The 16,851-nt window shown below is 40.7% G+C and overlaps 1 protein-coding gene across 3 annotated transcripts in view; it reads right to left on the bottom strand.

Moving 5' to 3' along the window:
• Nucleotides 1–15,771, bottom strand: part of THSD7A (thrombospondin type 1 domain containing 7A) — a 299,368-nt gene extending 283,597 nt beyond the window's left edge. For 2 of the 3 annotated variants that reach the window (XR_006740961.1, XM_045578315.1), the window contains exon 1: nucleotides 15,226–15,771. Coding sequence is in view for 2 of the 3 variants with exons in the window: in XM_045578315.1 (XP_045434271.1) it covers nucleotides 15,226–15,421 (196 nt within the window). In the remaining variant the exon portion in view is untranslated. The remainder of the gene's footprint in view (nucleotides 1–15,225) is intronic. The other variant, XM_036429312.2, reaches the window with a different exon arrangement.
• Nucleotides 15,772–16,851: the final 1,080 nt, after the last annotated feature.

Here is a 16,851-nt window from a genome sequence, read left to right as displayed (position 1 = left end):
CATTGCATCACAAAAAACAAACAAACATATGAGCATATGTTTCTATTTATTATAGGGCAATTAACTATTTAGATTAAATATGTTATTATTCAATGTAACAAATTGAAGATTGCTCTAAAAAATAAATGTTAAAGTCTCAAGAACACTGTAAAATGCTCAGTTAACATACTGAATAGTTAAAACACAAATCTGCTATCATTTCCCATATTTCCCTATGCTTGTCTAAAAGTATTAAACCTAATTTTCTGTTATTGCCTATTATTTATACCATATGATGCTCATTTAAATATTTTGAGCTTACCCTTCACACAAGTGAAGATTATTTCTTCTAGTATAAAAATAGTAGAAGTATGTTTCCAAGTGCTTTGTATAAAATTATTATTTTGTGTATGCTGTAGCATAAAGGAAACCAAAAGCATTGCACTGACTGCTAATCTTATAGTAAAAGTGTGGCTTAGGTCAAATCAACTGACCTCAGGTACCCAGGTTTACTCTTTCATTAGAGGAGAGCCTTCGTTCCCACCCTACAAGAATGAGGAAATTGTGAGAACCTAGTGAAAGAACGTATGTGCTTAGGGAACTGTGGAGAACCAAGGGAACTCTAGCAGGTATTGTTAGTATACTCACTAAGCTGTAAAATCCAACTGCAACTTCTAAATTGCACTGACACTTAAAATTTTTCATTAGTTTCGCTTAGATTTCTCTATGCATTTTATTTTTTTAAATTTATCTTTATTGTTGAAAGTATTACAGATGTCTCCCTTTTTTTCCCATTGAGCCCTTCTAGCTTACACTTGCACCCTGAACCCCGGTCTTCACCACCCTATTGTCTGTGTCCAGAGGTTATGCATATATATACATACTAGTACAAGTTCTTTTGGTTAATATCTTCCTAACCACCCCCACACATCTTCCATTTGAGATTCAACAGTCTGCATTTTAAATAGGTGTTATTAAGTCATCCTGTCTTGGTTTAAGTCATCACAGTATAACTCATCCCACCTACATTCTTTTTCTTTATTGAAGCCTTCACTATATGATCAGATGAAAAACCCAAAAGGTTTTAGGTATCCTATCAAGTGTGCTCATGGTTACTTCAGATTTTCCTCCTAAATGTACTTTTATTCTTACTTTTATTTATAAATATACTTTTACTTTTCTACTACTTACTTTCTAATTACACAATGTACCTTTATTGGATCTTTAATGTATTTTCTCAAATGACCACTATACCACTGAAGTTCCTAGAAAACATAATCTCAAATAGTCTGGCAGTTTCTTAAGATTCCTTAAGATCTCTTAAAATCCTGGAATTTCCTTAAGATTAAACATAGACCTAGCAAAGAGAAGTTAAAATATATAAAAATTTGTATGCAAATGTTCATAGGAGAATTATAGCCAAAAAGTGGAAACAACTCAAATGTTCATCAACTGAGGAGTGGGTAATAAAATGTGGTCTACCTATACAATGGAATATTATTCAGCAGTAAAAAGAAATGGGGTACTGATAGATGCTACAACATGGATGAACCTTGATTAAGTAAAAGACTCCAGTCACGTAAGACCACAGACAGCCTGATCCTTTTATAGGAAATGTCCAGAATAGGCCAATCTATAGATTAGTACTGAGCTGACACAGAGAAATGGGGTGATAGCTTCCTAAAGCAATCAAAATGTTCTAAAATTGATTGTGATCAGGAACACACCATTGTGTGAATATACTAAAAGCCATTGAACTTTACTCTTTAAGCAGGTGAACTGCATGGAATCTAAATGATATCCAAAAAGCAGTTCAAAACTGGGTCTGTGATAGCAATTCCAATTTTTTGCATATGGCCAACAAAGCAGATTCCCCTTATATATAACTAGAGGCCCGGTGCATGAGTTCATGCATGGAGGGGGTTTCAAAGGGAAGGGGAGTGGGATGTCCTTGCCAGCCCAGGATCCTGATCTGTCCTGCTGACATTCGCACTGGTTATTGGGAGCCACCTGACAGTCGCTTTTATATTGTTTCTTCCTTGTGGAGCTTCTAGGGAGGGGAAGCAGCTGTGGTGCTCGAGGCTGACTTCCAGGAGGTCAGCAGCACTGTCAGGATCATGCTGGCAGCACTGGTCCATCAGTGCCTGGCCCGTTCTCTGGAGACTGGACCTGCAAGACTACTGAGGGAGTGAGTGGCTGTGGACTGGGCAGGTCAGCTGAGTGGGGCTCCTGCTGTGGGAGTGCACTGACCATCAGGGGGTAGCTCCTGCATTGAGCGTCTGCTCCTTGGTGGTCAGTGTGCACCATAGCAACCGGTCATTCAGGTCACTTAGGCTTTTATATAGAGAGATGACATGGTACAATAATCTCTTCTTCCCCCAATTTTCACATGTTCATTAAATAACCAAATTCTCTTAGTCTTTAGATGATTCTCTCAAGAGAGAGAATAACTTTGAGGAGAATTAACTTGAAAGCTCTGAAACTTTCATTATCCTTTGGGACATCACGGAGTTCACAGTGAGGCGGCACTTGATCAACCAAGGTTGGAAGACCACCTTGTCTGCTCTGTAATATTTATTCTCTTCTCCTGGCATTTTCCCAGCGGAAGCAGTTCAAAGCCAGCTGTCTTATAAAACAAGCCAAGGGAACTGAAGGAGTTACACTAAATCTTGCAGTAAAAGACAGGAAGAGAAATTTCTCTCCGCAGCAGTCAAAGCTTTCCTTGTGAATTATTGGATTCCATAAATCCCAATCCATTTTGATAACTCTCCCATTAGAGGTGTAGAGTCACCGCTGCAAGCTGTCAGGAGAAGCTGTGTTACAGAATGATTGGCCCCTATGATCTTCGCTGCATTTCTGTGATTACACACACCAGCTCAAGGCCGCGGGTGCCTCGCTCCTCCTAGCTCCTTTTATTCCACAGGGCCGGTCAACTAATGAGAACTAATGAAGCACAGCGTGTAGAGAAGTGCAGGGAAATGTTGTTGTTGGCTGACAACAGGGCTGCTTGGGCACTTTAATTTGATTTTGGTGATCCGTGTATCCTCATGTAGTCATACTCTAAAACTCAAATAAAAAGTATTTTTCAAATATCTTTTTCCTGTCCCTATATATTTAAGCTTTAGATTTAGAATTACCTGATATGATTGCCAAAGGCAAAGGTTGTAAACTAGTAAGTACCCCCTAATCTAACTTGGGCTCCCCGGATGATGATGGCAAATAATACACCCACAGCACAGTAAATGAGTGGTGTTGTCTCTTTAATTAGCCAAGTCCACACAGACAAGTTAGTACAACCAGCTTTTACATCATGCCTGGTCCACATCACTCATTTATATCTCTGTCACGGACCCCATCGGAGAAACGGCACACAGATTTAAGGCGTATTCATTTCAACACTGGTCTAATCAAAATTATAAAGTATTAAATAGCTCATATATATAAAAGCCAGAGAGGATGCTCCACTATTAAAATAACTGTTTAATTAGCATTACCTAAAGGTAGCACCTCTCATAGTTTGTAAGGAGAAATACAATAGTTCGTTTATAAAATTAACAATCTTCTAAAACTCATAAATCCACATAGGACTTAACATTTGCAAATATATTCTTGTATTCTTGGTAATACTGTATCAGTCCAAATAGACTTGGCTCCTGGATTCCAGGAGTTGAACAACAGCAAACTAAGGCAGGGCTCCTGATTATGGTTCTGTGTAGTCCGCACACTCCCTTCTTCCCACCCCAGCTCATTCCGAGCTTTTTATGCCTCAGAACTTTCTGTTCCTGGACATGTGCCATTTCATTTCTTCCCAATTGCTCCTCTTTGACTGGAATTCTGAAATTCTCCCTTTGTCCATTTTGTAAATTATTTATTTTTCAAACTTTCTTGTTTTTTGTTTTGTTTTTTGTTTGTTTGTCTGTTTGTTTGTTTGTTTTGTGTGTGTGTGTGTTTGTGTATGTATATGCTTCTGTTTTTAGAGAAAGTTTCTTAGACAAGAATTACTTATTTACACAACAGGGAACTTGGGAGGGATGTGTCCACATAATATTCATATTTGCTCCAAGCACAGAATTTGGCATAAAATAGACACTAAGTGTCTGCAAGTTTTATTTAATCAAACCTGATCTACACAAGCTGATGGAGGAAAAAGGTCATCTAATTCTAACTATGGCTGGAGTCCCTAAAGTTGTGCAATGCAATGGCTCTAAATGAACTTAATGTTTATAAGAAAATATATATACATTATTATACACACACACAGTAAAAAATAATAGCTAATCCATATTATTCCACCAAGTCTGTTACCAGTCCTGGCTTAAGGATATCAAATCAATGTAAAATATTTATAAGTAATAGTTCATATAAATGATGGGCATTGCTATGCAACAGGCAGATGCTCTTAGAAAAATTACTTCTTGGACATTTGTGCCAACACTGCAGTTTGAAGACACTGCTCAGGCACCAGAATGACAAACACAAGAAGATAGTTAGACATAAAAGAATCTTAAAATGAAAACTGTGTTAGTGGGAGGTCAGGCAAAGGCTTGTACAATAAGATTTTTTATATGAGCAGGTTCCTGGTGAGCATACGGTTGGCACAAAGTTTTCTAAAATATATTTTCACAAAAATTCTTGTGTAATTAAGATTTTACTGAAAAGTATTCATAATTGCACATATTTTAGCCTGAGCCAGTTTGGCTCAGTGGATAGAGCATTGGCCTGCAGACTGAAAGGTCCTGGGTTCAATTCGGGTCAAGGACACATGACCCGGTTGAGAGCTCAATTCCCAGTAGGGGGCATGCAAGAGGCAGCCAATCAATGATTCTCATCATTGCTTTTCTATCACTCTCTCCCTTCCTCTCTGAAATCAATAAAAATATATTTAAAAATAATAATAATAAATATACATGTAGGTACATATACATATTTATATACACAAAGGAGAGAGAGAGAGAGAGAGAGAGAGAGAGAGAGAGAGAGAGAGAGAGAGAGAGAGAGATCTCCTTTAAGGAGAGAAAAGAGGACTTTGGGAGAGGATCACAGTAGACTTCCTATGCCCTTTCATTCAAAGGGTCACAGATCACAAATGTCTTGCCAAGAATATTCTTCAGTGTTTCCACACAAAGGAGTTTGGAATGCACAGTCCCACTTAACAAGTCACACCTTCAGTATTTCCTGTATGACAAAGACATGCATGATTTCATGTAAAAATAAAACACTAAGGCAGACTGTCTCTGTGTTTTAAAACTACACTTTGAATAACTCTGATAACAGCAAGGCTGAGGGCTGTGCAACTGTACTCTCAGAGCAGGTAGAAGAAGAGGAGTTTGAGATACATATGCAGCTTCAAAAAAGAATCAAAAAGAAGGAAAGAGTGCAGACAGATGCAGGAGACAAACTCTACCTCAGGGAGGAGGCTCTTCCAGCTCACACCAGGATCACAATACATGAGGGAAAACACTGAGCACTGACACGGGCCAAGCCCCATCTAAGTGGCCTCTGTGTTTATCTCAAGTTATCTGTAAAATAACCTGGGGAGGTAGATACTGATACTGTACCTATTGTATGGTTGAGGAATAAGAGACACAGGGAAATTACAGGCCTTAATCTTAATAAATTACAAAATTAGGTCAATACTCATTTCTGTCTGGCTCAAAAGCTTATTCTTGAACATCTATTGTGATTTTAGTTATTACACACATACAAATGTGCACAAATACGTATTTGTTTAACTACTTGGTAATCAGTGCTTCTTTGATTTTGGGATATGGGTTCAATTCTTTATAACTAATTACTTTTATTGTCAATGAGAAGTACCTGAATACAATAGACCCCTCTGCCACTTATAGTTGCATTCTCTGGTTTTAGTAGAGAAAACAAAAATAATATTTAAATAGTGCAACCCCAAATAGGCACTATCTGTGTTCTGATGCCATTCTTTAGGAGACATATTACTACTTGTAAACACATCCATCTATGATATGCAGAATGTCCTGTTATTGCTTCTGCTATTAAAATCCAAGGGACAACTTTTAATGCAGAATATGTACACAATTTGAAAGCCTTGCATTGGCCATATATCATAAGTTAAATTATTCAAATTACATAGTCAATGCCTGTGCTTAATACATTTGCTTGGGAAAATTAATTTTCCATCAAGCGTTCTCTATAGTTCCAGGTTAACTACTTCAATACTGTCTTGTATGTCTACCCCTATGTACACACACAAACTACTTCTGAGTCACTGTTCTACCACCACCATTCTGTGTGTGCTCAACACTCTGTGTCCGTGGGGAGCTCTGTGGGAGCAATCGAAGTAGCAGAATAGTTCCCAGACAGCTTACCAGAGCCTAAGGACAGTGGACTTCCACGGCTTCCCAAAAGTTCAGGAGGATATTGTACGTCAGCCTTATACCAGCCTATTGCTTCCTCCATGCAAGAGCAAGAAGGAGTGCATATACAACTAGATGATTTATAAACCAGATCACAGTCATCTAGCAATACAGCACGTGTGTTGTGCGCTTGAAAATCTCACATTCGCAAGCTCAAATTAACCTTTAATATAGCAGACCATTTTCTTACCTTTCAAGGGGCTGTTCATCATGCCCAAACTCTATCACAATGTGTCCCCCTAAAGATGAAACAAACTAGACCAGTTTAGGCCCAGCTCCATGTATTCTTTACTTAACTTCCATGTGAGCCTTCTCTTTATAAAACAATTGTCTTTAGTGTAGTTCACCATCAGGGCAAGAAGTACATGTGCAGCACAGTGGACTGAGACTCCGAACTATCACATGAATTCCCCCTGCTCATGCTACTCATCTTCATATTTTAATAAGAATGCAGACCCCCTCATCAGAGAAGAAACATTGAAGGGTAATTACACAGATGAAAAGATGATGCTCAACATCTTATGTCACATGTGTCAAACACAAGGCCCGCGGGCCAAATCCGTCCAGCCAGGCCTTGCAATGTGGCCCGCACTGCGCTGTCATCACTGCACTCTGCTGCGTTTCCATCACAATGACAGTTTATGACTGTTCAGTAAACCATTCGGCCCGCGATTTAGGCTGGATTTTAGATTTTGGCCCCTTCTCTGATTGAGTTTGACACACCTATATTATGTCATTAGGGACAGCAAACTGAAATGACAACACACACCTATTAAAATAACTAAAATTCAAAACACTGACAACACTGGTGAGGAGAATGTGGAGCAACAGAAACTTTCACTCGTTGCTGGTGAGAATACAAAATGGTGCCTCCATTTTGGAAGACAGTTTGGTAGTTCCTTACAAAACTAAGCATATTCTCCCCATATGATCCGGTGGCCGTGCCCCCGGGTATTTACCCAATGGAGTTGAAAACCTGCACATGGATGTCCATAGCAGCTTTATTCATAATTTCTGAAACTTGGAAGCACTGAGATGTCCTTCAACAGGTCAATGGATAAATTGTGCTACATCCATACAATGAAATATGATTCAGTAATTAAAAGAAATGAGCTATCAAGCCAATAAAAGGCATGAAGAAAAATTAAATGCACGTTACTAGGTGAATGAAGCCCATCTGAAAACGCTCAACTGGATTATATCAACTACATGACATTCTTAAAAAAGCTTAAGTATGGAGAAAGAAAAAAGATAAGTGGTTACCATGGATGTAGGGGGAGGAAGAGAGATGAAGGGATGAATAGGTGAAGCACAGAGGCTTTTTAGGTCACTGAAACTACTCTGTATGATACTTAATGGTGGATACACGTCATTATATATTTGTCCAAGCCATAAAATGTACATTAGGTGAACCCTATCATAAACCATGGACTTCAAATATAATTTTTAAAGAATGACAATGATTTGCCTGTTTTATCTTTTCTCTCCTTGTTTTGTTGCTCTCTTACAATGTCTCACTTTCCCCCAGGTTTCAGCAGTCATGCATAGCTTCTCCTAAATTTACTGATGTTGCTTAGTAAATTCCACGTGGCCCATCTCTAGGATGTCTCCTGGGGCCTAAAGCCCCCTGAACATTACTCTTATATGTGCCATTTGAACACTATTGTCCATATAAAGGAGCACATTTGTGCTTTAGTCCTTATTTCATTTATTTTCTCATAATATTATATTGGTATTAATATAATAATATGGGAACAATAAGAGTGATAAAAAAAAGATTATGATTTCACATACTTTTTACTATGCTTCCCCTACTCCTTGCCAATGTGTTTAATTGTTATATTATTTCCTCTAAATACCACTTTTCTTTCTGCTTGGGTACCTGGAGATTAAATGTAACTTCCTTTATCATTCATCATTTTAATGCATTCTAAAATTATCAAGAGTAAAACTCTGCTGAAAAAAAAGTTAGAAAAAAGTATCTACCTTAAGACTCATTAGCACCTCTACCTCACACTCTGTGATGGCCTTGTGATAGGAAAGCTGTATTTTCCCCAATGCTTCTTTGTTAAGGACCACTCTAAAGTGCCTTTATATTAATTCCAAGCACCTCCTAGACTGAGAGGCCTCCACCCTCCCCTTCCCACAGAGATCCCGCTGCACAGTGTCACCATTCCAACCTATGTCACCATGATGGCTTCACAGCCTCCTAAAAGGTTCCAAAGCACATCACACTTCCCCAGCACCCTAGTCAGAATGTCAGCATCTCACCCCGCCAACATCAAGCCAGTTTCTACAGAGCAACAATCCCTAGAAAAAGTCAGGGTGTGTGCTGCTCTACAGCACTCCTCGTATCAGTCCTGGCTGGGGCTTCCATCACTTTCCAAACCAGGCACCTACCTGCAGTTTCCATAAGGAGTGACCTGAGTTACCACAGTCCATTGAGAAAACCACCTGAACATCTGACTTTGTGATCCAAATAATTAATGAATTTTGAGCACTAACTGTGTTATGTATGCTAAGAAAGAAGGATAGGAAAACAAGACAAAAACTGTAATATTTAAAACATGTATTTTTTCCCCCCCCCCCCCGAAACCGGTTTGTCTCAGTGGATAGAGCATCGGTCTGCGGACTGAAGGGTCCCAGGTTCTACTCCAGTCAAGGGCATGTACATTGGTTGCGGGCATGTCTCCAGTAGGGGGTGTACAGGAGGGAGCTGGTCGATGTTTCTCTCTCATCGATGTTTCTGATTCTCTATCCCTCTCCCTTCCTCTCTGTAAAAAAATCAATAAAATATAATTTAAAAAAATTATTTAAAAAAACATGTATTTTTTATTAATTTCAGAGAGAAAGGAAGAGAGAGAGAGAGAGAGAGAGAGAGAGAGAGAGAGAGAGAGAGAGAGAAACATCAATGCTGAGAGAGAATCATTGATCTGCTGCCTCCTGCTCATCCCCCACTGGGGATGGAGCCTGAAACCCCCTGATCGGAATCAAACAGCAACCTTCTGGTTCATAGGTCTATGCTCAACCACTGAGCCAGCTGGCCAGGCAGTATTTTTTATGTTTATTTAAATAATCATCTAACAAATAAATCAAAAATAATGCATAAACTACAAACAATTCTACCGTAAAATAATTTAATTTGAAGACATATGTGACTATGTCAATTACAAGAATGTGAAATGTCAGATTCTTGAGAAATCCCCTGAGACACAACACAAAACCAAGTATTAAAAATCTTTAATAAAATAATTCAGCCTGAATTTTCTGCTTAAAATAATTTTGTGGTCTTTAGTCCATGCTGTATACATATGTGCCAAGGGGGGGGGGGGGGGGACAAGCCTCTAATAAAATAACTTCTTTCCAGATTTGTTTTGTTTTCCACGGTGTACTTTAGTTGGAGAACACAGATAAATGTGTTGGATCAGTATAATTCTACAAGTATACTTTTTAGGGATAAAAAGATAAAGAATGCAAAGAGAACTAACATTTAGAATGTTCACTACATTTAAGGCATTGTGCTAGATACTTGCTAGTTACTACCTATTAAATCACCACAAATGCCCTCTCACACCAGAACTTCTGCACCATTCCAAGGTAAGGAAACTAAGTCACAGAGTTTTAGTAACTTGACCATCAGGAAAAAGCAAGTTTTAAACAGAGGCTGGTCAGATCCTAAAATCCATGTTCATTCCATCTCACCATACCGTCTCCCTTATAATGTGCTGGAGTACCTAGCACTCTAACTGTATCAATTTGTCATTTCTAGTGCATTTACAAAAGTTTATGCTTTAGAGAAAGTTAATGCACATAACTGGACCTGCTCCAGGTCATAAAATTAAGTAGCCATTGCTTTCTATAACAGAAGAACAGCAAAAATAAAACTACCATTTACTAGAGTCCTAGTATGTTTCAAGCATTCTACTAGGACATTACATGTTACCATATTTAATCCTCAGAAAACCTCTATGGAATGCATAATGGAGATAGAAAAAAAAATAGTTCAGGAAGAAAAATAATTTTATAGGTAACAATTGTGGGTATATTTCTATCCATGTTGCTCTGGATTAACTGACATTGATACCCACAATCTTTCCACCCTGCTCCATGCCTATCCTCATTTAATGAGCAAACTGTGTCATATTCCAAATTAAGGCAAACTGAAAGCAAATCATTTTTATTAAGATAATGCCACTCTCATGTTACTATGACCTGAATGGCATCCCTTTCTCCTTTGTTATTTAATGAATAGTAAGATTAAGACTGATATTTTTCCATAAACACTGCAGAACATTTTATATTAGTACAAGTACATGAAATTAAAAAAAAGGATAATACTTTTTTACATTTCACTGAAGCATGGAATTATTTTATGCACAATTAAGGAGGTAAAAGAGAGTGATTGTCATTAATAGTATTATCTTGTATTGGCTGAACCTTCTTCAGAAGCATTTAATGTGACAAAGAATTTCCTTGAGAGAAACTCACACCTTTAAATACCCTCATCAACTGAATTCTGAGCAACAGCTAGCATGTACCTATTTATTGAATTTCAATATAATTTCATTATTAAAACAGTTAATTCAGTCACTTCAAGACCTTTTAAAAATACATCTCTATGATAAAAATTGATAGAAATTGAATGTATTCTCTATTTTCTGCCTTACTCCTGTTAAATCAACCACATCTTGTTTCATGCACTGATACTCTTGAGAATTGCAGATGATCAGAATTAGCCATAATTATTATTGAAACAATTCCATAGAATATTAAAAAGGAAATAAGTAGCTTATCAGAAAAACTAATTATTCACCTCCCAATAATAAAAATGTGCTTTACCTCCATGTTTAATGTTTTCAATTATTCTCATAAAGACAATTTGAAAGTTATTGTAACTTTCAAATGACTGTGACAAAAGAGCTGTGGTACATGTACACAATGGAATACTACTCCACCGTAAAAAAAAAAGGGAGAAAATTTTACTTAGCATCATGTTCTGTAGGTCCAATAGCATAGATGGACCTACAGAACATGATGCTAAGTGAGATAAGCCAGTCATAGAAAGACAAGTATCATATGGTTTCATTCATATGTGGAATTTAATTAACAAATCTAGTTCATCCTTCAAAATACAGATCAACATTAGCTTTTCTTTTAAAGCCTCCTCAACCCCCTTTATCAACTACACAACCTCTCTGCTTTCATAATGTTTTATTATAAGTACTAGAGGCCTAGTGCATGAAATTCGTGCATTGGGGGTGGGGGGGTCCCTTAGCCCAGCCTGCACCCTCTCCAATCTGGGATCCCTCTCACAATCTAGGACTGCTGGCTCCCAACTGCTTTCCTGCCTGCCTTCCTGATTGCCCCTAACCACTTCTGCCTGCCAGCCTGATCACTCCCTAACCACTGCCATGCCAGCCTGATTGATGTCTAACTGCTCCCCTGCCAGCCTGTTTGCCCCCAACTTCCCTCCTCTGCTGACCTGTGAACCCCTAACTGCCCTCCCCTGCAGGCTTGATTACCCACAACTGTCCTCCCTTGCAGGCCTGGTCCCTCCCAACTGCCCTCCCCTGCTGGCCATCTTGTGATAGCCATCTTGTGTCCACATGGGGATAGCCATTTTGTGTGTTGGAATGATAGTCAATCTTTTATTAAATAGGAGAGAGGCCTGGTTCATGGGTGGGGGCCAGCCAGTTTGCCCTGAAGGGTGTCCGGGATCAGGGTGAGGTTTCCATGGGGTGTGGGGCAGCCTGTGCAAGGGGCCTGAGGAGGCCAGCCACGCTGACCCCCACCCCCTCAGCGACCCAAGGCATCTGGGATTTATTTATCTTCTACAATTGAAACTTTGTAGCCTGGAGCTGAGCCAAGCCTTCTGCTCGCTCTGTGGTGGCAGCCATTTCTGTTGAGATTTATTTATCTTCTATAATTGAAACTTTGTAGCCTTAAGTGGTGGCCTGGGCCAGCAGGGTGTGCAGAAAGCTTGGCTTCCTCCATCACAGGGGAAACCCAAGTCTCCCTCCTGCTCTCTCAGTGGTGGCAGCCATCTTGGTTGGGTCAATTTGCATACTCACTCCTGACTGGCTGGTGGATGTGGCTTGTGGGTGTAGCAGAGTGATGGTTAATTTACATATTACTCCTTTATTAGATAGGATAGTATGCCATGTTGTAATTGTTGTATATGTACAGTATTATTCAATTGTGAGTTTCTTGAGAGTAGGGATGACAATAGCCTAGATAGCTTCTACTGCAACAGTGACTTCATAAAAGTCACACAGTGAGTCATCAATAATTCTTTGTTGTGGGTTGACAATAAAACTTTCATTTAATATACAATTTATATTAAATTTTCATATAATATGTAGTATATAGTATATGTGTCATAAACTTCATGTACTATGTTCATATACAATATATATACATATATACTCTATGCATGTCAATACACTATGTATATATATGAATATATGCATGTTTATGGTGTATGTACATGTACATACATTTGAAGCACTTTCAGGCTGACAAGGCCCTTGGGTATTATCTTTTCTAATGAATGAATATTACAAAATAGGAAACCAAGAACCAAATTACTTTGGCATTCAATGACTTTGCCAATGTTCTATAGCTTGTTTTTGTAAACACAGTGTTAGAGTTCCTGTCCCTTTCTCATCCTATGTACTTTTCACTGTATCACTTCAAAAATCTCACCAAGAATGTGACCCCCCTATAATATGCTATACCAAGACCAACCTTTCCCCAATGGAATGCATATCCTGGACTATCTCACCTCATTTTTCTCCCCCAATTCCCTTTCTGGGTCTTCATTTTCATCAAATGAGAAACACTCATGATTCTGTCACCTCGGTGTTTTCATTTACAATGTATCCCTCACCTTTAAATATTCCCTAGTTGCTCTGATAACTACTCTCAATTCCTTTATAGATATGGTAATGTCTCTTTTCCCTCTCAAAAATAAGAAAGAGGTCATTATTTTGCTCTCCAGTTTAATTCAGCATTTTTTTTTAACCAAACTGAGGATCACCAATAAAAAGATGTCTTTATCATTCTCTTCATACCAGCTTATTTATGTCTGAACATGAACATAACTTTGGAGTTTACAGATTACTTCTCATAACTTACTCATTTGCTCTTCATAACACTGTGAATAGTCAGAGAAGGTATCATCATGTTTATATGCAGCTGAAAACACCAAGGGTCAAAAGTAAACGTTGGTTCCTACAGCTAGCAAGAGCCGAAACTGGTGCTGGAACCAAGGTGTCCATATCCTTGCTCCTGACAGCTTTCCACTATTTTAAACTGTTTATTGGCTTGGGTTGCCACCATGACATTTATGTTGACATATATTGGCACCTCAGTTCCTGCACTCGAATGTTGCCTGGACTCTTCCTCTATCTGAATAACTACTTGGCTCTTGTTATTTTAATAGCACACATTTCAACCAGCCAAGTACTATTTTGAGCATCCAAATAATATTATTTAATGGAAATTATAGTTTGGTTATTGCTTGTTATGACTGAGCTTTTGAAAAGTAAAGCCATGACTTTAGCTAAATTAGAGATCTTCAACCATTGGTTTTAAATTAAAATTAATTAATCTGATTTTATCTACATCCACTCATCAACTGATCTGTAAACTGCAAGCATGAAGGAGAATGGCTAACACTCATCCAAATGGCTTTTCTAAAAACGTGTGTGTTTGTGTGTGTGTTTCATGCACGATTGTGTACATTAGCTTTAAGTCCATTTCTGTCCAAACCCACTAAGTTGTTGGATAGCTGAAACTTCTTTACGGATTTGGTATAACTATAGAGCAGACTGATCTGTGTAGCAGATCTGTGTAGCTACAGACCGCTGAAGTAACTTGTTTGCAATCCCAGGTTGAAAACATACATACCCTCCTCCCCCTCTCTACTGCATCCTTCTCTTAATATTTAGGCATCATTGCTCAACATGGATCCATGGCCTTAAGCGGTAAGCACAATGTTTCTCACTTCACTCTGATAAGCATCGCAAGTTTCAAGTCTGCTACAGAATTCTCAGTGTCCTCTGGAGGAGGGAGGAGCCGCTGGAGAGGGGGTAGTCTTCCCTCACTCCATTGTTTTCCTGCCCGTCACTGCCCTGCCAGGACCTCTAGTCAGCACTCTGCCAGGAGGTTCAGAGGGACGATTCATTCCTTGCTGCTTTTGTGGGTTGAAAACAAGGCAAGAGAATCCTCCAGACGGAAAAAGTTTAAATACCCTAACAATTGAGCCCTTTAAAATTCGCCGGGGAAGGACTGAGCTGCACCTGCTCTCTCGGAGCTCACTGGAGCCACATCTTTGCGGGTCAACTGTCAGAACTGCCCTTGTCTGGCCCGTGTCCACGTGTCCCTCAGATCACAAAGCTATACTTAGCACATTCGATCCTACAAGCGTCCGCATCATGGCACTGAGCAAAGAGTTTGCCTCAAGACAGCACAGAGACTGGGGCTACCCTGTGTGCGGGCTCTCTGCTAGACACAGATTTAAGAAAGTCACATCAGAATGAGAATCCAGAGGTGAACAACACTGCACTTCATCTCCAAAGTGCAGCGCCGGTTTGCCCTTCCTAACTGCGGAGCTGCCAGAGAGAGAGAGAGAGGAGACTCATTCCAGCGGCTCAGGGATGCCTCTGAGTTGTTAGGTTTCTCTTTCCCAATAGCCTGGGACATGACCCAATTCCCTTCCTACGCATCACACTTTTCTCTTTAGGAGCCCGGCACAGCCGGACCCCTCGTGGCCGAGCACAGGGTCCCTCCTGAAGCCCGCAGTGAAAAGGTGTGAAGAGGGGGAGAAGGGGCCGAGCTCGGTCCCACTTACCAGTCTTCCACAGATAGAGGGTGGGCGCGTCCGCCTCGCCCGGCGCCGCAGCCCCAGCCCCGCGGGCGCCCGGGCACCACAGCAGCAGCAGCAGCAGCAGCGGGAACAGCGGGAGCAGCTGCCGGACGCCCCGGCCCCCGCCCCGGCCCGCGGCTCCCGGGCTCCGGGGCGCAGAGCGCCTTGTTCGCAGCCCCATGCCGCCTGCAGCCGCTCCAGTTGTCCGGATCCTGAGAACACGGACGGCAGGGGATTTTTTCTGCGCCCTCCGAGCGTCTTCCCGAAGGAGTGCAGAAAGCAGAGCTGTGCCCTGCTATTGTTTGTTTCCCGAGGAAAAGCAGGGAAAAGGCTCTTTTAACACCGGGGAACAATAGCGTCCGCGGTGGCCCTGGCTGCCTCCACCGCCGCCGCCGCCGCCGCCGGCGGGGATGCTGCTGCGGCTGCCATTCCGCGCTCAGTGGCAAGTCCTAGTGGCGAGGGAGCGGGCGAGCGGGCGGGCAGCCGTCTGCAGGGGGCCCGGCTGGCGGAGCAGGTCCTCCAGTCCGGGAGCTGCGCAGCGCCCGCCGCCAGCTGGAGGGGGTGGAGGGGTTGGAGGGGTGGGGAGGTGGGGGTGGAGGGGGTGGAGGGGTGGGGGGTGGAGGGACCGTAAGCCCGAAGAGGGAGAGGGGGCTGGAGGCGGGGGTGGGGGGCGAGAGCCAGAGGGCGAGCAAGGCAGCGAGCCAGCAGCACCGAGAGGGGGGCGACCAGATGCGACACGCCCGCCCAAAGAACTCCCATGCACATGGTGCGATGAAATATGTTTGGGAGGCCGCACCAATGAAAAGAATCATCATCCGCCAGGCTCCCTCGTGACAAAATAGCAGGCACTGAGATGCCCCCTCGTCACCCAGCGAGTCCACTGCTAGGTGGAGTGGCATGTTCTTCTCAGGGTCTATGTGTACACAAAGCATCATCCGCGTTTGCCTTTTATTGTAACCGCTAATCTTCTGAGTCACTTTTTGAGGGAGCAGTACTCAAGATCAGATGTGGTGGTGGGGGGAAACATAGTAAAAACATCTGAAGGTGTTTACTTGCTGCTGAAATGTGCTTAACCACTTTTTAAAATGTTTTTTTAAAACAATTTGTTCTCAATAAAATTGTAATATTGATCACCTCTGACACAGCAAAGTACATTGTGTTTTAATAAGATTTTAAAAAAAATAGAATTAGTATGCAGTAAGTATTCACAATGCTATCTAGTTATATAGTTTTACAAAAAGTAATCAAAAATAGAATTTCAGATAAGGAGTCAATAAAAGTGCTAGTCCTTTATCTACTTTTTGTCCAAAATAGGCTTACTTTACACTTGTGAATAAAATTAAAGGGAAAACTAAGTTTTTGTGTGTTTTTTTGATAGCTCCAAATCAGTAAATTCTTTACTTAAAAATCCCTGGCTCTAATTTGTCTGAACTCTTAGTGTAGAAAAATATAATCTAAAATACCTCATGGGTTTGGGCCTTTTGTTCTTTGTGTTTTCACTTTCTTAAACTAGTAGTAACAGAGGGATGTGTGTGAAATCTGATAATACTTGGCCCTTTCTCTTTCTCTCCTCCCCCTCCCAATTATGACCTTTTATTAACTCATTTCCTA

The sequence above is a fragment of the Pipistrellus kuhlii genome, unplaced genomic scaffold (genome assembly GCF_014108245.1).
Source record: "Pipistrellus kuhlii isolate mPipKuh1 unplaced genomic scaffold, mPipKuh1.p scaffold_m20_p_10, whole genome shotgun sequence".
Lineage (NCBI taxonomy): Eukaryota > Metazoa > Chordata > Mammalia > Chiroptera > Vespertilionidae > Pipistrellus > Pipistrellus kuhlii.
Note: the sequence above shows the minus strand (reverse complement) of the source record. Positions and strands in the feature narration are given on the sequence as shown.